The sequence below is a fragment of the Sinocyclocheilus anshuiensis genome, unplaced genomic scaffold (genome assembly GCF_001515605.1).
Source record: "Sinocyclocheilus anshuiensis isolate Anshui unplaced genomic scaffold, SAMN03320099.WGS_v1.1 scaffold984, whole genome shotgun sequence".
NCBI classification, from domain to species: domain Eukaryota; kingdom Metazoa; phylum Chordata; class Actinopteri; order Cypriniformes; family Cyprinidae; genus Sinocyclocheilus; species Sinocyclocheilus anshuiensis.
Genome location: NW_015552616.1, coordinates 783,322 through 808,425, shown reverse-complemented (window position 1 = coordinate 808,425; position 25,104 = coordinate 783,322). Strand labels below are relative to the sequence as shown.

At 35.5% G+C, this 25,104-nt stretch overlaps 2 protein-coding genes across 5 annotated transcripts in view; one reads left to right on the top strand and one right to left on the bottom strand.

Annotated features, from left to right (window-relative positions):
• The window catches only part of LOC107666190 (glycerophosphodiester phosphodiesterase domain-containing protein 5-like), a 53,437-nt gene extending 33,384 nt beyond the window's left edge, over window positions 1–20,053 (top strand). Inside the window, exons 3-18 of one of the 4 annotated variants that reach the window (XR_001631643.1) lie at window positions 2,213–2,316; window positions 4,752–4,845; window positions 5,064–5,123; window positions 5,402–5,500; window positions 6,283–6,376; window positions 7,719–7,864; window positions 9,642–9,724; window positions 11,048–11,198; window positions 11,813–12,034; window positions 13,315–13,472; window positions 13,665–13,812; window positions 14,184–14,266; window positions 15,205–15,219; window positions 16,554–16,666; window positions 17,512–17,746; window positions 19,418–19,495. Coding sequence is in view for 3 of the 4 variants with exons in the window: in XM_016457384.1 (XP_016312870.1) it covers window positions 2,213–2,316; window positions 4,752–4,845; window positions 5,064–5,123; window positions 5,402–5,500; window positions 6,283–6,376; window positions 7,719–7,864; window positions 9,642–9,724; window positions 11,048–11,198; window positions 11,813–12,034; window positions 13,315–13,472; window positions 13,665–13,812; window positions 14,184–14,266; window positions 15,205–15,219; window positions 16,554–16,666; window positions 19,418–19,485 (1,638 nt within the window). In the remaining variant the exon portion in view is untranslated. Of the gene's footprint in view, window positions 1–2,212; window positions 2,317–4,751; window positions 4,846–5,063; window positions 5,124–5,401; window positions 5,501–6,282; window positions 6,377–7,718; window positions 7,865–9,641; window positions 9,725–11,047; window positions 11,199–11,812; window positions 12,035–13,314; window positions 13,473–13,664; window positions 13,813–14,183; window positions 14,267–15,204; window positions 15,220–16,553; window positions 16,667–16,968; window positions 17,111–17,511; window positions 17,747–19,417 lie in introns of those variants that run through there. The other 3 variants (XM_016457384.1, XM_016457386.1, XM_016457385.1) reach the window with 3 other exon arrangements.
• The window catches only part of LOC107666191 (heat shock 70 kDa protein 13-like), a 6,610-nt gene continuing 1,398 nt past the window's right edge, over window positions 19,893–25,104 (bottom strand). Inside the window, exons 4-6 of the mRNA XM_016457387.1 lie at window positions 24,977–25,104; window positions 23,947–24,114; window positions 19,893–22,352 (exon numbers count right to left, since the gene is read on the bottom strand). Of these exons, the coding sequence (XP_016312873.1) occupies window positions 21,784–22,352; window positions 23,947–24,114; window positions 24,977–25,104 (865 nt within the window). The 3' untranslated portion in view covers window positions 19,893–21,783. The remainder of the gene's footprint in view (window positions 22,353–23,946; window positions 24,115–24,976) is intronic.

The following is a 25,104-nucleotide window of genomic DNA, read 5'->3' as shown; positions in this document are numbered from 1 at the left end:
ATCAGGAAACATGTAAAGTCCTTCCCTGATTCAACCCAAGCTTTCTGAATCTGCTTTAAAGGGGTCATATGATGCGATTTCAATTTTTCCTTTCTCTTTGGAGTGTTACAAGCTCTTGGTGCATAAAGAAGATCTGTAAAGTTGCAAAGACTAAAGTCTCAAATCCAAAGAGATATTCTTTATAAAATTGAAGAGTCAACCATGCCTACCTAAAACGGCTCGTTCTAACACGCCCCCACATGTCTACGTCCCAATGTGGGAAGATTTGCATAACGCCGCCCAAATGTTCACGCAAAGAAAGAAGGCGTAACTTTTACTCTCGCTGTAGTATTGTTGTTGCCGCTGCCGCCATGTCGTGAAGGCGCTGTGTGCTTCGTTGTGAAAGCGAAACTACTTTGTTTGGTCTTCCAAAAGAGGACACGACTAGATTTAGATTTCTGGTTTTATGTTTACGCGGCGCGATGCAACGCAACGCGTAAAAAGACAGTATAAGTCATTATAATCCATAATTATGTCCCCACTGGATGCAACGAATGCCTCGTTTATAATGGGTTTTCATGTTTTTGAATCATCGCTCCGGCCTGACAGGGCATCACAGTATGGTGAGGGGTGTAACATTTCCGTCTCACGCTTGAGGTATTCGGCCAATCACAACGCACTGGATAGCTGGCCAATAACAGTACACCTCGCTTTTTCAGAACGATGAGCTTTGTAAAAATCGACGCGTTTCAGAAAGGCGGGGCATAGAGGAGAAACAATAATGTACAGTATGTGGAAAATAATGTGTTTTTTGAACCTTAAACCGCATAAACACATTTCATTACACCAAATACACAAAATACTGTTCTTTTTAGCAGCATCATATGACCCCTTTAAAGTTTTGGCCATATATGGGACTGACACTAAATCCCTGGGATAGATTAAAGAGGAAAACCATTACGAAAATGACTATGATTTGAAAATTATAGTAACATTAGTCTATTCCAACATTAATTTATTCAGAAATAAATGTTTTATTTGTTTTTCATGGTTTATGGAATTGCACACTAGCCACTTCATTAATCCACAAACCCAATTTCATTGTGTGTCATATACAGTGCACTGTTAAAAAAAGAAAAAAGAAAAAGTTGGTCATCATTGAGCCAAATAAATGGTGGTATTTTAAGTGCGGCCATTATTCATGGTACATTGGTTATTGTGCCAGGGGTGTATTTGTGCAAACAAAATGTGTGGGAAGTGCCAGTGAAATGCTGAAAAAGAAACTCAATCTCAAAGAAAATATTCTTGACTGCTTTACTGTCTGTGTGTGAGAAATGCTAATAGAGAGCCAGTTTTATTCACTGGAAGATTTGAACTAGAAAACAAATAGCATTGTGACTGTATGTACTAGGGTTACACGGTAGCCTACAAAATTATCTTATCAAATTTGCTGAAAATGTACTCACCCTCATGACATCCAAGAACAGATTTGGAGAAATTTACCATTACATCACTTGCTCACCAATGGATCTTTTGCAGTCAATGGGTGCCGTCAGAATGAGAGTCCAAACAGCTGATAAAAACATCACAATAATCCACAAGTAATTAACACAGCTCCAGTCCACCAGTTAATGGCTTGTGAATTACTTGTATTACTACATTTCTAAAAGTCTGTTCTGATGAAGAAACAAACTCATATACATCTTGGATGGCCTGAGGGTGAGTAAATTATAGAACATTTTCATTTTTGGGTAAACATTTCCTTTAATTATTGCAGATTTTAAGTAAATTTCATTTTTGTATTTCCTGTACATTTTTGATGCTTCTCTTAGTTGACTTAGTTGAGAAAGTGGGAGTTGAATGCAGGCAACGGAAAGGCCCTTTCATTTACCCTGCAGAGAGCAGAACTAATGTTTCACTAATGAATCTGTGATGAAGGCAGATCTCACTATTGAAGCTGCTCTATTCATATTAACTGAGTTTATTGTGATATGCAGTCATGACCTGAGGCACTATGAAAACCCTATATTAAATTTCACTCAATTTTTAAACCGTATTTTGAAATATTTGTTCTTGAGATTATCTTTTGGCACAGTTTCTCACAGTGGCTGTATTAATTCATGCTGGCACCAACACATTTAATAATACTGATGTTGATAGACACAAATGATGTAACAGATTTATTTGAACTTTTAACTAAACTATTTTTATTTGTTGTGTTTCTTTGTTCTAGTGGGAGTGTTTGTGGTCCTTCATTCTCTCCTGCACTTTCTCCTTGTTACTGGTATGGTTTTACTTCTGGTGGGAGGCCCACAATGACTACAGTGAGTTTAACTGGTGAGTAGGCCTTATAAAATCGCACACTTTCATCAACGATCCCACAATCTCTCTTTCTCTGAAGAAACATATCTAAGAAACTCATGAGCTTTTCCAAAAACAAATTTGGCATAATCCTACGCTCAAAGTAATCCAGAGTTCATGGAAAGGTCTCTGATTGAACAGATTGCATGTCATTCTAATAGATAGGCTGGACTGTTAGCTTACTGCATACTATGCAGTGTATACTGTATACTTCATACTACTTTTAGTATGTAAAACAGTATGCAGTATGCAATTAATTCATAAGACGAGTATGTTGTTATCTTCAAAGTGGTTATTTTGTATTTTGAATGCAAAATGTGTTACCTTTTGTGAATCCAATTAAACAATAAGTCAAGAAAAAAGATGTTGAAAATTCAGGCTGTCCATATTTCTAGTTAAATTCTTAAACATTAAATGTAAGGTCAAATTAAGTAGAGTGGATTATGGGATTTAAGACCAAATGCAATGTTTTCTTTTGTCTATTGTTCACTTTTGTGTACTTAATGTAGTATGCGTAAAATACAGAGCTAAAATATACATTTATAATATATATTACTTTAATATAATATATCATATTTATTCATTTATATATAATTTTAAACTATAACATATATCTGCATAATCCTGTGTAATATTGAACAAAAAAAAAAAAACACTCACATTTACATTCAGTTATGGGTTAGCTATTAAATCACGCTCTGACGTTTTTACAGAACCCGTTGCTTCATAATCTTCTATTTTCCAGGAGCCACATGCTCTGTAAAACTGGTTGAGGACATTAAAAACAACGTGACAATGAAAGCCATTGTTTGCTTTGTCCTTCAAGGTCATTTTCTCCTGATCTTTATAATTCTTTCATCTCCTGTTTTCTCTTTCTTTTCAATGTCACTTCTCTCCTCCCTTTTGTGGCCTCCCACACCCCCCCGCACAGTCTCAGGGGGGAGGTACATGAGTCCTTGATGTTACTGTAGAGGACAAGAGAGTTGATTCACAACGACCTCCAGTTATTGCCCTGAGGGACTGTGTGTGTAGAATCTGTGATTAGACAGGGGATGTGTGTAGCAAGCAAACCCTTGATATGGCTCCACCCACCGAGCTGCTTTAGCCAATCAATTCTGAAGGAGTGATTACGGGTGATCTATAATCTGCCCGCCCCATGTTTCCATTCTGATCTTAGGCTCAGTATAACATACTAACATACTACTATTGCTGCAGTATATAAGTGCATGTGTGCTTTGTACACTACTATTCGAAAGTCTGGCGTCAGTAAGAGTTCTTAAATGTTTTTGAAAGAAGTTTTTTTTTGCTCACCAAGGCTGCATTTATTTGATTAAAAAAAAATACAGAATAAGAGTAATACTGTGAAATATTATTACAGTTTAAAATGACCGTTTTCTGTTTTAATTTATTTTACAATTATTTTAAAATGTATTTTATTACTGTGATGGCAATTAATATTTTTTCTGAAACTGATACATTTTTTCAGGATTCTTTGACGAATAGAAAGTTTAATATAGAATGTTTTTGTAACATTATAAATGTCTTTTCTGACACTTTTGGTCAATTGAATGCATCTTTGCTGAATAAAAAATTCTATAAAAAATATCTTATAGTAGATCTTAATATATATATATATATATATATATATATATATAAAATATAATATAGAATATCTTAAGTATCTTATATTCAGCCATTTCTGTTTATCAAATTGGAAATTAATTGGAAAAGGTTGTTTTTTTAACGTAATATTGTAACATTTGTTATTTTTACAGAATCACATTAAAATGTTATTCTTTATTGTATGCTACTCAATTTTTATCTTATTTATTATTTCACTTTTATCTTGTTTTATGCTACTCTCTAAATCAAACGTGTATGTGAAGATGTCATGTGACAAACATAGCATACTACTATTTGAAGCATATAGAGGAATACTATGTACTTTTGAACTCACCATTTTTATAAAATAGTGAACAGTATAGAGAATTTACTGCACAGTATTCCGGAAAACATAAGCCAGTGTTCAATTCTGATCACAGCCACTGAGTTTAGATGTTGAAGAAAGCTAATACTGAACTTGATACTGTGCCCTATGGTCTCCTGTGTTTTATCTCCCTTTGTTTCAAAGATACACACTAGGCAGATGATGCTTTTTGCAAAACCGATGCCTCTGTCATCCACCTCTTTGGGAAAAGTATACTTGTATAATCCTGAGCTCTCATAAGAGCGAGTAAGAGAAATGTGTAGCCAGTCAAAAGATTAGTAGCTTCTGTTTGTTTTTCAGGGGCTTGGTTATTTGATTAGGCCTTAATGCAGTCTGACCATTATGGAGAATATAAGACAACCAGGAATTATAATGCTGAATAATCAACCGCTAACATTTTTTTCCCGGTATTGTGCTCCCACAGGTTTTTATATAACCATTCAGGCGAGTGGAGTGATGGAACTGTTCCCATATTGGCCGCTACGGCAGTTGGTTTCACCTATATTGCATTTTTAATGGTGAGTTGTAACTGCTCTGTAGCAGTGATACTGCACTGTGGATTTGCATACTAAAACCTCTCCAAAACCACTAGTGTGCTTTAACAATCTCTCTCAGACATGTGTGTACATTCAGCATTATGATGTTTTAGCTCCATAACCCAATTATCACCTCATCTGAACAGTTGCTGTCATCCAGTTTTTCACTGAATGTAATATTTGTCTTTTTTTCGGTCCAGATTTTAGCCCTATGCCATGTGGCTGTCGGGCAGCAGTTAAACCTCCACTGGCTCCACAAGGTACCCGTCGACCTCTGAAATGGTTTTTTCCTAGAATAGAAAAAGAAAAGCTTATCCGTTTGTGCGAGACAAACCAAATTAACCTTGGCACAGTGTCACAAACACCTTGTTATGCCCCGAGACTTTCTGGCCTGTTGGCAGTTAAAGTAGTATTTCCTGTTTATTTATGAACAGAAATGGAGTGGTGTGTTTTTTCAGTGTAGTTTGCTGAATAAATGAAGTAGAATTGCGTAAAATGAAGTGAAATGGAATGAAGTGGTCTGTGTTTTTCTCTCTAGATTGGTGTGACAGTCGCTTTGCTCACTACAATAATTGGTGTGATATCGGTCACTCAGATGTGGGGAGAGGAATGGGATGTAGTTTGGATTTCTCTTCAGGTACGCTTTTTTAGATGTCTGGTTTCCCACAGTCATGGGAAACTTGAAAATAGCAGGGATTTCAAAAGTCAGACATGGAGAATATTAAAATGTCAGGGAAATTTCTGTATACATTTTTGTAGTTGCACTACCATTCAAGTAGTAAGAGTCAGTAAGGGTTTTTTCCAAAGAAATTAAGACTTTTATTCAACAAGGATGCATTAAATTGATCAAAAGCGACAGTAAAAACTTTTACATTTTTACAAAAGATTTACATATGCTGTTCTTTTGCACTTTCTATTCATCAAAGAAAAAAAAACAGTATTACATTTTCCACAAGAATAGTAAGCAGCTCAACTGTTTTGAAACATTGAAATGTAAAAAAAAAAACACATAATGAAGCTTGTTAGAATGATTTCTAAAGACTCCTGTGACACTGAATATTGGAGTAGTGGCAGCTGAATATTCTACCTTCAAATGAATAAATTATATTTTACAATATGGTAAAATAGAAAACAGCTATTTTAACTTGTAATAATATTTCACAATATTACCATTTTTTTCTGTATTTTTGAGCAAATAAATGCAACCTTGGTGAGCAAAGATTTTTCAAAAACATTTAAAAAATCTTACTCCAAACTTTTAAATAGTGCTTTTTAAGTTATACCTTTAGGCTACAAGTTTCTCTTGTGTGTGAGGTCTTTTTCTACAGACTCTTGAGGTTTCTCCGTTGTCTAGGCATTTCTCTTATTCTCTGTATGTTTGTGTATTAAGCACAAATGAATGTCTCTGTTTTTCTTCAGGCTACTGGTCCTTTCCTGCACATCGGTGCTTTAGCTGCTGTTACTGCTTTGGCCTGGCTGGTGGCTGGACAGATGGCGCGAGCAGAGAAAACCAGTAAGATGAATCCACCTCCTTGCTTAAAGATCAGTCTCTCAGTTAGGCATCATTATTAACTAGATGTTAATTATTAAAGGGATACACAGAGAAATCCTCTTTCCTGATACATTCCTGTTGTCACACAGAGACACATTGCTATCTCGCTAGCTCAATGCACTGGTGCTTCATGTTACAGCATTAGAGGGAAAATTAATATACTGCTATTGATTCCTCATTTCAGTTTGCCCAATCTGATTCAACTAAGCACAGATTTAACTGGCTCATCTTAAGTTAATCAGAAGACTTTCTCTTCATTCCTCAGGGACATACACTGAGCATAAATTACCATTCAGACATTCGGAGTTGATGAGATTTTTGAGACTGCATTTATTTGATAAATATATACAGTAAAAGCAGTTATATTGTGAAATATTTTTAGAATTTAAAATGACTTTTTTCTATTCAAATATATTTTAAAATGTAATTTATTCCTGTGATGACAAAGTAACATTTTTAGCAGCTGTTACTTCAGTTTTCAGTGTCGCACGATCCTTCAGAAATCATTCTAATATGCTAATTTTGTGTGCAACAATCATTTCTTATTAAAAAGGATTTTTTTTGATGAATAGAAAGTTTAAAAGAACAATTACTTGAAATTGAAATCTTTTGTAACATTATAAAAGTCTTTACTGTCACTTTTGATCAATTTAATGCATCCTTGCTACATAAAAAGTATTATGTAATAACAGCCCCCAAACTTTTGAATGTTAGTGTCTTAATAATTCGTAAATTTCACTTTGTAACCTCTAAATTACTCTTAACTTTTAGCGAACTTGTCTCTCCCCTGAAACATACTTTATGCAAGCCATGTGAACTAAAATAGCTGTGCAAGCTCAATTCCATATATCATGTGTTCAGAAACGTGTCAGAATGCAAACCAAGAAAATTATATTTTCAGCATTAATACGCTTAGTTTTCTTTTTCAGGTCAGCTACTGTCATGGCCAAGCAACATTTTAAAGAGAATCATGTGGAATCAGCACTTCTTAACTGTTAATACTTTATAGCATATGAATAATAACACATCCGGTTACTTACAGCAACACTAATGATAGAAAACACATTACATATGTACAACGAGACCGCACATGATTAATTTCAATAAGCATTTTCTCTTGAAAAAAGAAAGTTACTTAGACACTTAGCTTTTGCAACAAAGATGACATAACACACATGTGATCACCATTCAAACTGATTAAAAAAGCTATTTTATAGACATTTTTAGTTTATGCCTTAAAAAGGCTTTTTTGGAAGCTGTGCCTGAGTTGTAACTTCAGATAACTAAGTTGTTGGTTCTCTAGGGTTTCAGGTGATGGTTCTCCTCATCTACCTGAGTGTTCTCCTCACACTTTACTTCATTCCCCTGTCAATCACCTCACCCTGTATTATGGAGCGTGGGAGTCTCAAAGCAGCACCCGCCATCATCGGCCATCAAGGAGCTCCAATGGTGAGATGCTAAATTGTCAACATTGTGCTGTAAACTTCCTGTCTTCCCTAGATGCTACATCAAGCTCAGGCTACATCAAAGATTGCTGGAGGCAGTTTGGTCCTTCCTCTCTCTGTACCTGTATCTTTCCTCTGTCTTTCCATCCTTCACTATCTTTCTCTCTTTCTTTCTTTCTCTCCCTCCATTTATCTTTCTCATATTTCTTTTCCCTGGCTTTTCCATAGCTAAATATAACTCAGGAAAGAGCTGCTGAGAATCTCTGTGTAGGCGTTGTTCAAGGTTTGGTTGTTATGAAGGGTTTTCAGTACACCCGTGTGTATCATTGGTGTATTGTGCTCTGAAATGGCAAATACACTTTTAACGTGTGCGTGTTATTTCTGTTTTAGAGTGACACAGGAAAAAAATTGCAAATGTTTTTGTACAGTTGTAGTCAAGATCAATATTTGGACAGGATTACATTTCTGAGCTAGTTAATAATTTTATACTTCAATTTAATAAATAATAATTTGATATTTATATTTGTTTATTTATTAATACATTTTATAGAAGTATTTTATATTTAATATTTATATTTAATAATAAATACATCTAGATCTATCTATCTATCTATCTATCTATATACACATAATCTGTCTAAATAAACTAATAGATATGTTGTGTGTGTGTGTGTGTGTATGTGTATATGTGTAGTTATCTTTTACTAATATTTAAATTAGTTTGATGATCTGAAACATTAAAGTGTGACAAACATGCAAAAAAATAAGAAATCAGGAAGGGGGCCAACACTTTTTCACACCACTATATATATATATACATTTTTATTTATTTAGTCAAAAATGGGTTTAGCTTGATCAGAAGTTGTATGTTAAAAAACAGGTAATTTCCTCTAATTTTGCAGGGTTTGTGTGAGAGAAAACTGATGTTTATTTGGTCTGTAATAAAATCACCTGTGAAACAAATTTGCCTAATTTCCTCTGGGAAAAGCTGGTCCTCCTCTAAATAGAGCTACAGAAAAATAATTCAGAAAGAAAATGAATAATAAAATCATCATTCCTATGGGTGGCTTGCTATAGCAGTAGTGTTATGTAACATTTCAGCTAGCCTATTAGTGAACAATGTTTTTGGAAGAACTTACCGTAATTGTCCTCTTCCACTCCTAGCTACAGCTGTAAACAGCCAAACTTGGATTGAAAACACAAGCCTTTACAACACCGCAGGTGCTGGTTGGAGATCATAGGTGTAGTACCAACCACCATGGCTTTAAAAGCCAGAATTCAAAAATGCGAGTCATAACCATGAGTGCTCTCCAAAGACACATGCATACTGATCCCAATATATTTCTCTCCTCATTCTCCTGTGCTTCAAACGAGGCGTCCTTCATTTTGCATTGATGTCACATGTAATAGTACATCTAGAACGGCAGTGTGCAGATGATCTCAAGTTGCTGCTTGCATGCCTTTGCATAAGCATGAACCACAGAGGAGCTGTAGATTGTGCTTGTGTCTGGCTCTCAAGCACTCAGTGAAGCTTCATGAGATGAGTTATTGATTTATATCCAAAGAGCAAGGAAGAGGTTTAGCTACTGCTTAGCTCCAGGGTGAGAAGAGTCTCACATTTTGGTTTAACAAAGATCTTTCCATTCTGAACTCCACAGGGTTCAAATCATGCTTGAAGATAGAGTCCAGTTACATAAAATATAACAAAAAAAATAACACATTTTATATGTAATTATATAAAATATAATACATATACATTCTGTTTTTTCCCTCTTGTTCAGCTCGCTCCAGAGAACACTCTCCTTTCGTTCAACAGAGCTCTGCAAAGAAATGTTAGCGGGTTGGAGGCAGATGTGACCATCAGGTATTCATACATTTATTCTGTCTGGTTCTCCTCCTCTTGGTACAGTTCAGTCAATAGATTGCACAGAGCCATGTGTATGTCGATGCAGTGTGTGAATCCTTGTGTGGCTGTGTGAGACTGCTGTAATGAGAGGGTGGCGTGACGTCTCTTAGCCCAGTGAGTGCATAGTAATTGAACACTGGGATAGACAGGAAGACTTTATAAAGAAGCCCCCTAAAGCTATAATCTACTCTGCCTGCTTAACATGCATCTTTAGATAATGGAGCAGAAATTGTCCATCTGCTGGGTTGTAATTTATCTTGGTTAAAGACAGTCATCACTCAGGCTTTTTTAGATTGAGATATCATCCCTTGTCTATTTAGTTTTTTTCTCATTTCTTTTGTGTATACAAATACAAGCAACACTTTATGAACAGCATCTTCAACTACAGATTTTTTTTTTTACATATTTATAAATATATTTATTTATATTAAAATCTAGCACAATATATTTGTAATGTATTGCTATATAATGTAATACAATATAATATAAAAAAGAATTATTTTTAAATATTAAAATATAGGACAATATAATTGTAATTTATTGATTTATTATGTAATAAAATACTATATAAAAGCCTCATTTAAAAAGGCAAATAATTTCTGTAATTATTCCTTAGACAAATCCCTAGTCTAAAATAAAATTACATAATTTAAACAATAAAATGGTGTAAATTTGGAGGCTGTTTTCTCATGATCATCAATATTAAGCATTGTGTTGCCAAAAAAATATTTTAGACATTGGAGTCGGTTAAAAAAAGCTTTGTAAATCTGCTTTGGAACAGTATATATTGTGAGAAACACTATACTTGAAATTGAAGTCTTGTGGGCCATCACTACTTTGTGATTAGTTGTTTCAGGCCACATGTTACTATGGTTGGGAACCTCTGGTTTAAAATGAAATCGGTGGCTAAGAGGCTAAACATCTTGGCGGGTAACCTAAAGGTTCAATCCTTAGAGTGGGTGGTTCACAAAGTACCATTGAGCTCTTGTAAGGCATTTAACTTGAGGTTGTGGGTTGTTAAAAGCATCTGCTAAATAAATAATAATGAGTTGCAATAATACTGCTTCTATTGCAAAACAATCCCACCATTCAGTAAATATATTCAGATGTTTTTCTGTCAATCCCAGCGCAAGTCAGCTCCTCACTTTTATTCTCTCTCTTATCATTGAATATTATCCAGCAGTGCTGGCAGGTTGAGCCTTAATGGAAGCTTTTTCTCAGTTGCAATCTAAGTGCTGTCTAATCACATATACTGCTGTGTAACTCTGGCTTCGGCTGTAGTCTAGATGGTGTGCCGTTCCTCATGAGAGACCGGACGCTGAGGAGAACCACAAACGTGAGAAGAGTGTTCCCGGACAGACAGTATGATGATGCTTCACTCTTCAACTGGACTGATTTGAGCTCGCTGAACGCTGGCCAGTGGTTTCTAAAGGTGTGGGCCATTTTGGCTCTAAACTATGTCTACAGTACAGCTGAACTAGTATGTAATAGTGTTAGTAATGTAGATCTATTTATGGTAAGACTGAAGAGTGTTTTTAGATTTATAGAGTACATTTATAAGAGTTCGATGTACTACACTAAAATGAATGTTCAAAGTTGTAAATAAAGATTATTAGAGTATGTTTAAAGAAGATACTACTTCAGTCTTCTTCAAAATTTCATGTTGAAGTCAATGTGGTACTTGCTGATCTTTGTAATTATTTGTGAAATTTACTAGCAAATTCTGAATGAAAATTTTTTCTACTCAAATGTTTTTTCCCCGGTGTATGTAGATGTGCTTTGTAAAGCTTCCTCTCTTGATCATTTATGGAAATGATGTTGCGAAACAGGTCACTTAGAACAAGTCACAGTTATGATGTCAGCACATTAACATATAGAAATCTTAAAGGTACAGTAACAAAAACAGTGTGTTTAATTAAATGTAAAGGTTACGTAAAACTAAATTGTAGCTGTTTTCGGTGCAAAACATTAGGACTTTACATTTGCATTATTGTATAAGTATGTATAACGGCATATAACTGGACTAACTGATTTTACCGAATGCAGGATGATCCCTTCTGGACTGTGCAGTACATGTCAACATCCGAGCGCTGGTCAGTTGGGAACCAGACAGTTTGCAGCTTGGAGCAGATGCTGAAACTAGCGGCTAAGTCCAAGAGCTCAGCCGTATTCACTCTGCACAGACCACCGGCCAATCACCCCCACCGCCACGACTGGGTCAACCTCACCCTGGACACTGTTCTGAGGTCAGGAATACCACAACGGCAGGTTAGTCTTGAGGGAGTGATGCTCACGTTTGATGTGCTACTGGAAATCTCATTGTCCTTGGTCAGGGGTTGAAATAGATGTGTTCAGGATACAAATCTGTTCCTGGTTTATGTGGTTGTATTGTAACGCCCCCTAGCTGAGATGAATATTAATTGCATAATGGCTGTAACGTTAACCCTATAAATCCTACTGAATTTTATTTGATATACACATTTCTAAAGCCTTTAAATTATCAACATGATCAAAACCTTGCTGAAAAACCTGTTGTGCTGTGCTGTTTTAAGAAAAAGTTATTTAAAAATAACTACTATTTTTATTTCACAATGAGCACTTACTGGACTTAAGCAACTTGGCTTTACTTGGTAATCCATATATCATGTTTTTCGAAATATCATGTTTTAATTTGAGTATCGAATATGATGCATCATGCTTTAGAGGAATGTAAATTTGTCATTATTAGCTCTCAATCATCATTGTAATGCATTGCATTATACGTTTTGCCATCCACAATAAAAAACTACAAAGCTTTCAACATAAAACCAAGTGTTTCACAATACTGTCATGCAAGAAATATTTCAGACTTTGTCTGATAATAAAATTATATCATATCATATTTGCATATTGTCTTACTAAGACACATTGCTGGAAGATACAAAGTGACAACTGATATTTATATGCATTATTTTAGTCTTATAAAAATCTCATTGATTTACATTACAGGCTAATAGAATTTCATTTTAATTTTGGCCATAAAAATTATAAATATAATCAGGTTTTATAAAAAATAAATACTTTTTTTTAATTCTATGTACACTGCCATTCAAAAGACTTTAAAGAAGTCTTTTCTGCTCATCAAGGCTGCATTTATTTGATTAAAATACAGAAAAATAACATTAATATTCTGAAATATTATTGCAATTTAAAATAGTCGTTTTCTATTTTAATATACTTTAAAATAGACTTTATTCCTGTGATGCAAAGCTGAATTTTCAGCATCATTACTCCAGTCTTAAGTGTCAGATGATCCTTCAGAAATCATTCTAGTATGATTTATTTTCAATGTTGGAAACAGTTGTGCTGTTTAATATTGTTTTTGAAACCTGTGATACTTTTTTCAGGATTCTTTGATGTATAAAACGTTAAAAAGAACAGCATCTATTTAAAATAGAAATATATGTATGTAAAATAGAAATATAAATATATATGTGTGTGTGTGTGTGTGTGTGTGTGTCATATATATAAACACATTTAAATTATTTTTGTGTGTGTGTTATGTGTAGGTGATGTGGACGGTGGACAGTAACAGGGAGATGGTGAGGAACGTGGCTCCAGGTTTACAGCAGACATCTGTGCAGAAGCTGCCTCTCGACACACTCCATCATAAAGGCATCAGCAGGGTCCTGCTGCGCTACAACCAGGCCTCTGCACAGGACGTCCGGTAGGTTGCTGCCCTATTTAGAGACACCTGGTATCGCGTACAACATCTACATTACACAATAAAGGACAGTTTTGGTACAAAAGCTGCAGTGTCTGCGCCACTAGTGTAATGAACTAGAAATGCAAAAACCTGTAATTGCGCTGTCAAGTGTGTAAAAGCTATTCATATATCTCTGTGTGTTTATTTTAATAGGCTGTATAATGAGAACAATATCAGTCTGACTCTGTGTTCGGTGAACGAGCCGTGGCTGTATTCCCTGCTGTGGTGCAGTGGGGTGCCGTCCGTCTCCTCCGAGGCCCCGCAGGTGCTGAGGAAGGTGCACTATCCGCTCTGGCTCATGGTACGAACCCTTATCTGCTTGTAGATTATTTATTAAGCAATGGCACAAAGCCGTTAATTAGCCGTTAAATAACAAGATATGTAATTGGTCAGCATCTGCTGTTCTGGCCTTTATCCAAAATGAGAAGCATACTGCCTTTTTAAAATATATTTTTTCTAGAATATAACTTAAAAATAAGATAAATATGTTAAGGGGCAAATACATGATTGAGATTGACATTTTTATATAATAAATATTGATAATTACCTTATTTAATAATTTATATTTTTTTATTTAATGGTGAAAAAATGATCTAGCAATGGCTGTGATAGCTATTCTCTTGCGCCATCTAGTGGTGTGTGTGCCTCATTAACGTTTGTGTCTTTTTCTAGACTCCGGATGAGTACTGCTTGATATGGATCTCTACTGATCTCATTTCCTTTGCTGTAGTTCTGGGAATATTTATATTCCAGAAGTAAGTGTCCACTTGTTTGACATGGTATGCTGTAGATTATAGGGATAATGTTTTATTCAAAGTAAGACCTAGTTCTAGTTCAGTGTTATTTTTGGACTATTTTTATACTGTTGTAGTATTTATTAATATTTTGAATTCGCTTTTATTTTTATATGTTTTCATTTTATTTATTTAGTTTAGTTTAAGTTTTAGTAGTTATGTTATGTTATGTGCATTTGTCATGTTTTGGTTTTATGTTTATGTATATTTTTTAGATTTATATATTAGATTATATTAGATTTTTTAGATTTTAGTCATTTTAGTACGTCAACTTATTTTACTTTTTCTATTATTTATAATGAAAAAGTCGGTTGCCAATACAACAATTTATAATTTTTGTTTAAGCTTTTTATTTTTATTTTATTTTATTTTCCCAATTAATTTTACATTTAGTTTTAGTTTAGTCAAAATCCTTCTTTCCAACTTTCCAATACATATACTAAATTACTTAAATTAAATTTAAATCTCTTAAGAAGTCATAGTTTCATCAGATGTAATCAAATACAGCCTCCCATGGGAAATTCACATTGTTTGACCTTTACAAAACAAATATTAATGCATCCTGAAACATGATTACCTCTAGCGTGAAAGGGAAGGAAAGAAGGATAAGAAGAAAATGTGTTTGCGTTGATATTGTTTTGCATTATAATATTATGTTTAATGCTGGAGATCAGCATCACTGGTAAATGCGTGAACTGAAAATGTTATGTTGGGCTCTGGATCCTCTACGTTTGCTGCGCTTGCCATAGTGACATTTGCATCTGCTTTTCTGAACTGACCTCTTAACTCTCTCCCTTACTTTTACTCTTGTACCCTTTCTTCCACCTCTCCTCCTCTTCTTCTTGCTCTCTGCCTGATGTGCATGCTCCTCTTCTCTGCTGCATTCTGGCATCTCTCAGCTATCACATGATCAGGTAATTGGGTCAGCGCTGTTGGCCCATGCTGCCAGTGTATATCTCCCTTTCTTGCCCTTCTTTCCCTGTATAACCCTGTTTCAATCTATCTGCCTGGATCTTTCGTTCTACCTGTATTTTGTCAATGCTATTACTAACTCTTCTCACTAAACCACAGCCCACATGATTACACTTTAATATCACTGCTTATCATTTAACATATAATTAATATTTAATTGAGGTATATTATGTGGAATAACTTGGATTAAGGTTCACAAACAGGAAGATTTGATGGTTTTGCTAAGTCATTCCACACTCATCCACTAGGGGGTGACAATCACATGACTGACAGTTACAGATTATTTAGCTGGCTTTTGTTTCAGTCAGAGAATAATTTTCTATCGTTGCAGAAGAGTGTATTTTCTCCATGAAAACAGTTTACACTTAGATGGAAGGTTTTCTATATTTCTACCAGCTGTCCTGTTTAATTCAAATGCTTTTGTTTTGGACCAAAAAACACCCCAAAATGTCAGTTTTGACAGATGGTGTGGGATTAAGAGATATTATTAGAATAAATAAATAAACATAATAAAACATACATTGTATTTTGGGTCATTTGAACAGATGGTCGCTAGAACGTTAGATTAACAGCTTTGATTTTAGTTCATACATAAATCTAAAATCTTAAGAGTTTAGTATATTATTCATATAATACCTTTCAAAAGATTGGGTTTGGTAATGTTTTTTTTTTTTTTTAAAGTTATCTTTATTTGATTAAAAATACAGTAAAATAGTAATAGTGTGAAATATTGTTACATTTTAAAATAACTTTTACTATTTTAATATAAATATATTTCATATTAAAATATAATTTATTCCTTTGATGGGCAAGCTGAATTTTCAGCATCATTACTCCAGTCTTCAGTATCACATGATCCTTCAGAAATCATTCTAATATTCTGATTTGCTGCTCAAGAAACTATCAGTTTTGAAAACCGTAACTGAATATTTTTGTGGAAACTGTAATATATTTTTTCAAGATTATTTGATAAATAGAAGGTTTAAAGAACAGATTAATTTGAAATGTAAATCATTTGAAATATCACTTTTGATCAATTTAATGCATCCTTCCTTAAAAAAGTATTAATTTCTTGGGGTCACTGACCCAAACTTTTGATAGGTAGTGTAAACACACTGTATATATCATTTTACAATTACTACCAATTACATTAGTAGATCACTGTGAGACTAATGATTTTAAAAAGCATAGATTTTATTAGCTGAGTCAGCAGTATCAGTGTGAACTCTGTCACTAAGGTCAGTCTGTGTACGTGTGTGTGTGCACGTGATCACAGGTGGAGAATGAGCGGGATGCGGAGCTACAACCCAGAGCAGATCATGCTGAGCGCAGCCGTCAGGAGATCCAGCAGAGATGTCAACATCATGAAGGAGAAGCTCATCTTCTCTGGTAAGAGCCACCTAACCACATCCTTTTGACGTTTCTCATATTGCGTGTGTATGAGAGTGCTATACGTAAGCTTATTACACTGTGCTCTGAAATACTGGATTCTGATTGGTCAATCAAATATTTATATAATAATTACTAAACTACATATTTCACCATTGTTCATGGCACAATACTGGTGCTGTTTCTTCATGTGTCATATATTACTTCACATTGTTTCTCTTTTTATACCAAGAAGTTAGAAAAGCTCATTAGCACCATCTTGTGACTCAAATCTGAAGGACTTTAATATTTTTATTTTAAAGGAATAGTTCACCCAGGATTGAAAATGTGCTGAAAATATACTCACCCTCAGGCTATTCAAGATGTACATGGGTTTCCTCATCGGAACAGATGTGGAGAAATTTTGTATTACATCACTTGCTCACTTGTATCCTCTACAGTGAATGGGTGCCGTCAGACTCAGAAACACCACTCCAGTCCATCAAGTAATGTCTTGTGAAATGAAAAGCTATGTGTTTTTAAGTTGATGTTTTTATCAGCTGTTTGGACTCTCATTCTGACGGCACCCATTCACTCCAGAGGATTCATTGATGATGTATTTCTTTGATAAGTAGCTGTGTAATAAGTGGGATAATGTACAGCCAATTTTCATTATCGCATTATCTCCTTCAGAGTGACACAAGATCCCTCTGTCATGGGTTATTTTGTGATTTATGTCCAGTTGAACTTGACTGTTCATGTGTTGAATGCAATGTGTTTTTGGATTATTATTGTGTGTGCATGTGTCCCAGCAATGTTTGCATGCCTCTGTGTGTGTGTGTGTGTGTGTTTGCCCTGTCTCTAAGGTCAGCCACAGTAGCTGTCCACCTCCTGGGTTTGAGTCTGTGTCACCGCATCCCTTCATCCCATTCCATCTCATTCCCTCCCCTCTCCTTCCTGTCTCTCACTGTCTACCACCATCCCGTCTCTTCCTGCATCCATTCTTCCATCAATCCATACTCCACTGACATCCCACAGCTTGAATGATAGCTCATGCAGGGCTGTAGCATCAATGGCCAGGGTAACTGTGGCCTGCGTTTGGTGAGTATGAGGGTGATGATAACTAACCCGATCATTCAGACATGTGGAATTCACAAAGAAGATCTACAGTGTGCTTTTTCACTACTGGCTCTGTTCCAAGTGTGCAAACCCTCATAAGTAGTTACCATAAAAAGCATATTAATATATTAAACCTTATGACTGAGTTGAAATGTTCTATATAGGCATAAACTTAGTAAATGGTCACACATGCACTCCTTACCATTTTTTTTTTTTTACATTTTGAAGTAGGTATTCTTTGTTAGTTATTTTTGAAAAAAGTATCTTTTGCTCACCAAAGGCTGCATTTATATAATCAAAAATGCAGTAATATTGTGAAATATTATTACAATTTCAAATAACTGATTTATATTTAAATATATTTTAAATTTTAATTTATTCCTTTGATGGCAAAGCTGAATTTTCAGTACTTCAGACTTCATTGTCACATGATCATTTAGAAATCATTCTTACCCATGTTGAAAAGAACAGAATTTATATATGTAAATCATAATAAGTGTCTTTTAATGTCACTTTTAATCAATTACCCCCATCTTTGCTGAAAAAAAAAAAAAAATCTTTCTTGCACCAAAACCCACTGGAACGGTAGTTTACATAAATACTGAATTAAATAATTATCAAGAACATTTCTATTGATATTACGGAGTAAAGGTCTTGAATGTAATATTGTTTCCTTCAACTTTGTCTGCCATCTTGAATATGAGAGACATGTCTATTGAAAGTTGACTGTTGAAAGTTGTTTAAAGTAGCGTTAGCATGTAGCTAAGCTAATGAATTTATCTGCTACTCAGCACAAAAACACAAAAAGTAATACTAAAATATAGTTTCCATCTCGGATTTCCTCAGAGAATAAATTGCTTTTCACAATTACACTATCTGTAAACAATATGTGTAATACTAGGGTGACCATACGTGCCATTTTCCCAGGACGCGTCCTTGACAGGATTTGTTTTGGCTTTGTTTTTTCATGTTTTCATGCTTGCTGAAGGTAATGATCGAAAAGTAGTTTGACCAATAACATGCAGGCATTGTACATAATGGACCAATCATGGCGTGTGAGAAGGTGAGATCTACGGTCAAAGCGATGCAAGTGTGAGAAGGTGGGATCTACGGTCAAAGCGATGCAATTACGCGTACATAGGATGTGTGTTCGACTTAAAAGCAGCATGGCTCAGATCGATCACTGTTTGACATCAAAGTACCTCGAGAGCGTTTTGAAAGCATAAGGAACCATCTGTATGGTATTTTGATGTCATACACCGATCGGTCTGTACACGCAAACAAAGCCAAAACCTAGATATTTTAGGCAATATAGAAATCCTGGCCAGGACTGGGAAACTGGGATCCTGGGAAAATGGCACGTATGGTCACCCTATGTAATACTGACTTCAGCCAAGATTTTTAGACAAAAATTCATCTTATAAGGTAGAAAAAGTATGCAGTTTACTATTTTAAACTGCTTTCACATCAGATTCACACCTGTGATGCCTAATAAAGTGCTGTCTAGGTAGGCAGCTCACTAGGGTTTGGAACAGAGCCGGTATATCTCCAGTATGATTGAAGATCCTTGGTTTGTGGTTTGTCATAGTGGAGGTCTTGTAAACGTGGGCGTTAAGCATAATTTGTATTGCCTCCTGTCGTCTTATTCCACAGAGGTGAGCAACGGAGTCACCAGCGATGAACCCTATACGGAAAATGAATTTAACTACTACACCAATTAAGACGTTGCTCATTGACTCATGGAACAAAAAATCACATCACATCCTGATCAAGCTTGTGGTGTCTCCTCTGAACTACTGACTCAACTCTTAGCCTACTGTTTCTGATGGCCCCGTGTACAGAAAATTCTTTTTTTTTTTTCTTCCACTATTAAGTTGCTTGTTTTAAATTCTGGACAGTAAAGAGAAGTACGATGTGCGGTTCTTCTGTTGACTATTACCAAAATTTGTGGCCTCTTCCCCTACGTAACGCTTGAGGATTCTGGAATGCCCGTTACTTGCTTCGTATTGAAAGCATGCCTATGATAATGTAGTGGATTTTATCTGTCGGTTTTTGGGGATTTTATTTTTCTAATCTTCCATAGCTAGCCAATGTGGAGTATAACATATTATGCCAGTTTTTTTTTTTATTTCTAGACCTTGGTTTGGTGTGATATTCACAGTCTAATGATGCCTTCTGTTCAAACGGTTTTTAAGAATTTTTAAGAATAAACGGGTGTTTACAGAGTGCCTGCCTTTAGCCTTCAAGTTATATTTGCTGTATTTAATATACCACCTATTTAGCATGTGGTTCAGTTGTCATTTTGGAAGGAAATCACCCAGCCTTATCGTCTTAGTAGGTATGATGCCAGATTACATGGAATATTTATGTTTGGCATATCTGTGGTTTAATTTAGGAAAAACAAAAAAAGTCCTCTAGTTAGGTTGAAATGGTGGATTACAGAAACCAAAACTTAAAGATCCATGAAAAAGGGTCTGTTCAAAATTGAGTTTGGATTCTATAGTTGAGCACTGTTTATAAAGGAAGCTGGCTTGGAGTTTCAATGCTGTGCAATATTACTCGGACACTGTCCTATAAATAAAAAGTGTGTTTGAATATTGTTCAGTGATTTATTTTATTTTTTTAACTGTTACATTGTAATTTTAGTCTCAACCCTTTCGTTTGAGTAGCTTTTCATGTATTAAATATTTTGTACAGGGCTTCCCATTGCTGAGATGTCCTGACCCTTTACTTAATATTGTAAATGTGAGATGTGACATTGTTTACAGTGGCTTGTGCTGTCACACAGAGGACGAGGCTGAACGATTGTGCTGATTGATGTTTTTATTTTGTATTGATGTTTCAGAGGTCGATCAATAAAAAAACTCTGCAGTTTTAACAAGGTTTGTTTTTCTTTGCACAGTGGCAAAAGTTAAAGGACTTTAATCACACACACAAACCGGGTTCTGTGCATAATGCAACAAATGAAATGGTAAAGGACTGTACAAAAATAGAATTCAGTGTTTTTTACAATTACAGTAATGTTTTGAATATGCATTCACACTGATAATTGTTTTCCCTTTTGACTTTGTGCAATGTTCTGAACTTTTTATGTAAAGTGCATTAAACTATATTCACCTCTAATATTAAGCTTTTAGCATTATATAAACAAAACAGGTCAACACAAAAAGCAACATCTTTTTTTTTGTTGGGGTCAATGTGGGTAATTATACTTCACTTTTTTAATATGCAGAAAAATGTGAACCTAAACACGAAATATATATGTAAACATTTATATATCTTTTAATTCACATTCTTATAAAAGCTTCAGTTTGAAGAGTTAATGAACTAAACACCACATTGGTCATGCTGGTACATTTTAAATGATTCATATTTAACAGTTGGCAGGTGGTATTACGGTTTACTAATACTTAACTCTATAAAAAAAAAAGCCTCACAAAAAAGACAGTAAGTCTTTAAAAAAATAAAGTCCAAATCAGACTATGCTTAGTCTACGGTACACATTTAACTGTGGCAATGAATAAAAAGGCACAAGCAAAACTCCAGTAGACAGAAACAGCTAGCTGAAATCACAACTAGCCTTGGCAAAATAAATAAATAAATAGCTGAGACTGGAATGATTATTCAGTTATATACAAACAGCTGCTTCCCTGAATATAACATCATTAAACCTGCTAAAACCAGTTGTCAAAGACTTATTGCACAGTTAGTACCAGTTAGGCACAAAGATGGCAATAAACTAACCGATATGGTCCCAAGCAGACACTTGCTCAAGATAACAGGGGAAAAAAATGTTCTCAATGCTTAGATAAATGTATACATTTTAATTTGGGCCAGACGTTAAGTACAAATGCTCCAGTAACCATTGTGTTTGGCCCAATCAGGAATTCATTGCAAAGCTAATGTGTTTAAGGAAGCAAAAACATATAACACACACATCGTTTAACCGGTTTTTGGTTTGTTGGCACATAGCAGTCACGTGACAAATGCCCAAGTAGCAGTTTAAGTCTCTCAACCAATCAGCTGAAGTTGGTTTTACGAAGGTGCCTGTTGGGAATCTCAATTGCGCTGACCTGGAGAGGCCAAGAGCCGCCCATGATGCCTGCTTGAATGGCTACCCCGGTCACCACGGCCAGGTCAGGGTCCACTGAGGTGTTTGGTTCCTTTCCAAAGTACTGACTAATGAGCTGTCTAATGCAGGGGATCCTCGTAGACCCTCCCACCAGGACAATCTCATCCACTTCCTCTTTCTCTAGATGGCCCTCTATGAGGACAGTCTCAATGGGTGCCAGAATCTTCTGGAAGAGATCTGCATTCAGCTCCTCAAAGAGTTCCCGTGTCAGCTTCTCCTGAAACAGGACTTTTTCCTCTTGCGCTCCGTTCGCTCCCGTTGTCTGCAGGTAAAGAGGGACACGGAGGTGAACGTGAAGCTCCTGGGTGAGGTTGAGCTTGGCGGCCTCCACGGCCTGTCGGAGGAGGTGGATGTCTTCTTTAAGAGTAGGAGGCACGCCGTACTGCTGCCGCACTCGCTCGATGGTGTACTGCAGCAAACGCTGGGTGAAGTCCTGCCCTCCAAGCTTGTTATTACCTGTGGAGACGAAGACCATGTGTTAATCTCGTGCTGAAACAGGATGAAGGTTGTGCACCTGATGTGACACCATTTCCATGTGTGTTAGGTAAATGCCAGTGAGGTTTCGCTGAGATTGCACTACTCAAAACCTTCTAACCTAAATACCCATTGAGGTCAAACCACAGAGCCCGGGGAAAAACATAGTATGTGTATTCAAATACAGAAGGTCATAACCAGGGTTCTTGTCTTACCTTCTCTAAACAATGAATTTAAATGATTTTCTATGAATTTTCTAATCATTTGTGATGACTATAAGGATTTGAAAAAAAATAAAAATACAACTCACAAAAAATACTGTAGAACTGAACAAGAAAAACTTACATAACTACAAAAAATTCCATGAAATTTGAATTCATATATTTAGATTTTAACATTAATGTATTACAAATATAATATTATAAGATAATATAAATGAATTGCTTTATATTTTAAAGGTGTATGCTGCTGTGGGGAGTCATTTGAATGATGTATACCCACGTGAGATTGTCATTGTGCTCCTAACAGTTTTCTATTTTTAAAAAAATGTTTTACTTATGCATGGTGCAGGTCGCTCCCTTTGCTACGTCAAAGCGTAGTGTTGTTTGGGGATATGACTCGCGAAAATTAAACAGCTGAACATGCGCTTTGCCAGCAAAACAACCAGAAAATTGGTACTTGTACGGCTGAAGAAGCAGAAAATATCTCAGGTCACAAGACAGAAAAACCGACAAAGACAAATCACAAGCGTAAACATCAGTACTGGACATAAGTGGAACGATTTGACGATGGCGGAAATGTTTTTGTTGGACAGGACAGGTAAGGGAATTCATAATTGTGACTAAAAGCAAAACGCTTTATAAAATGATGAACCTGGCATTCAAGCCTTTAAACCATTTTAAAGAAAAGGGTGAGTGAAAATGATAAAGGATTATGTATTTTATATATTATAATATTAGTCTGAACAAAAACGACAAAACAAAAATGCAAATTTAATGTCTTCCAGGAGGTAGCGCTTACGTAAAAGCAGAAATAGCACTGCGCCTAGAAACACTAATGTATTTGTTATAATAAAATAGTATGACAACAGGAAAATACCATTGAACCCTTTCTGAAGAAAAAATATTAGAATATTAGATATTCAATATTAGAAGGACAACAAGTTTGCACGTAGTTTTGCACGGATTTTTCAATGCACAGAGTTTTCATAACGAATGAACAAGTGTGGTATTAGGGCAAAAAATCATTCAGAGTGCAACACTGTAATTAAAAAAGCTTCACATTTCTTGCATCCGTAAATGGACATCAGCTGAATTCTACATTAATGTGTACGTTAAATTAGAATTAACTGCTTGGCAACCATATACAACTAAAATTTGCTTCATGTTACACCCATTATTTCTTCCACCTCTTTGCTTTAATAAACAAACTTGCAATAATGGAGACAATACAGAGCAGGATGTGTCTCAAATATGTAAATAAAGTAGCCCTGCCCATTAATAGCCACACAAATATACCTACCATTGTAAAATCTCTCCTAGTTGATACATTTATAATGTCATATCACCCAGCTCACCTGCCATTGCTCTGGTAAGGAACATGCCACCCTGCTTATTAAGAAGTGACACATCTAGTGTTCCTCCTCCCAGATCCACCACCAGCACATTAAACACTTCTGCTTTATGCAGTCCATAAGCCATCGCTGCCGCCGTGGGCTCATTTATCACCCGCAGGATGTCCAGCCCTGATGAGGAAGACATGCACAATGATCGATCAGTTAACTATTATAGATTTAAACCAGAACATTATCAGCTTTTACAAGGATACTTGTACTGATTTCTATGGAAGCCAGTTTCCGCCACGTAATATAAAAATAAAAAAAAAGGTAATTGCAAAACAAGTCAGAATTCCGAGATATAAACTTAGAATTCTTACTTTTTTCTTGCAATTCTGAGTGTACATCTCACAACTCTGACTTTTTTCCTCTGAATTCCGAGTTTTCTCAGAATAGCAAGGGAAAAGTTTGAATTGTGAGATAAAGTCACAATTTACCTTTATTTATTTTTTGTTCGAGTGCCTTCCATAGATTCCAACAGCAAGACAACCAAGTTGTGACAGACTAAAGCTGTGGTTACATTAGCAAAATTTTGTGTGCAAAAAAAGGCGAGATATAAACTTAGAATTCTTACTTTTTTCTTGCAATTCTGAGTGTACATCTCACAACTCTGACTTTTTTCCTCTGAATTCCGAGTTTTCTCAGAATAGCAAGGGAAAAGTTTGAATTGTGAGATAAAGTCACAATTTACCTTTATTTATTTTTTGTTCGAGTGCCTTCCATAGATTCCAATAGCAAGACAACCAAGTTGTGACAGACTAAAGCTGTGGTTACATTAGCAAAATGTTGTGTGCAAAAAAAGGTCAATTGTCAATAGCATAGAGATGCATGAAGGACAGCTTGTCTTGCACTGAAGTTACTTTCAAACCAAGCAGCTTTCTGTTGGTCAATGCAGTGAATTTGTGTGAAAATGTTCCTAATTGTGGATTCCTAATTAAATGACTGGCTTTTGCAATTAATGTACACCTTAAGAAGTGAGTAGTAAACTGACCAGCTAGGTTAGCAGCTCTTATGGTGTAGTTTCTTTGCCTCTCATCAAACTCTGCTGGCACTGATATAACCGCTTTATCGATAGGTACTCCTAGTTGTTTCTCCGCCATCTTTTTCATTTTCAGCAGG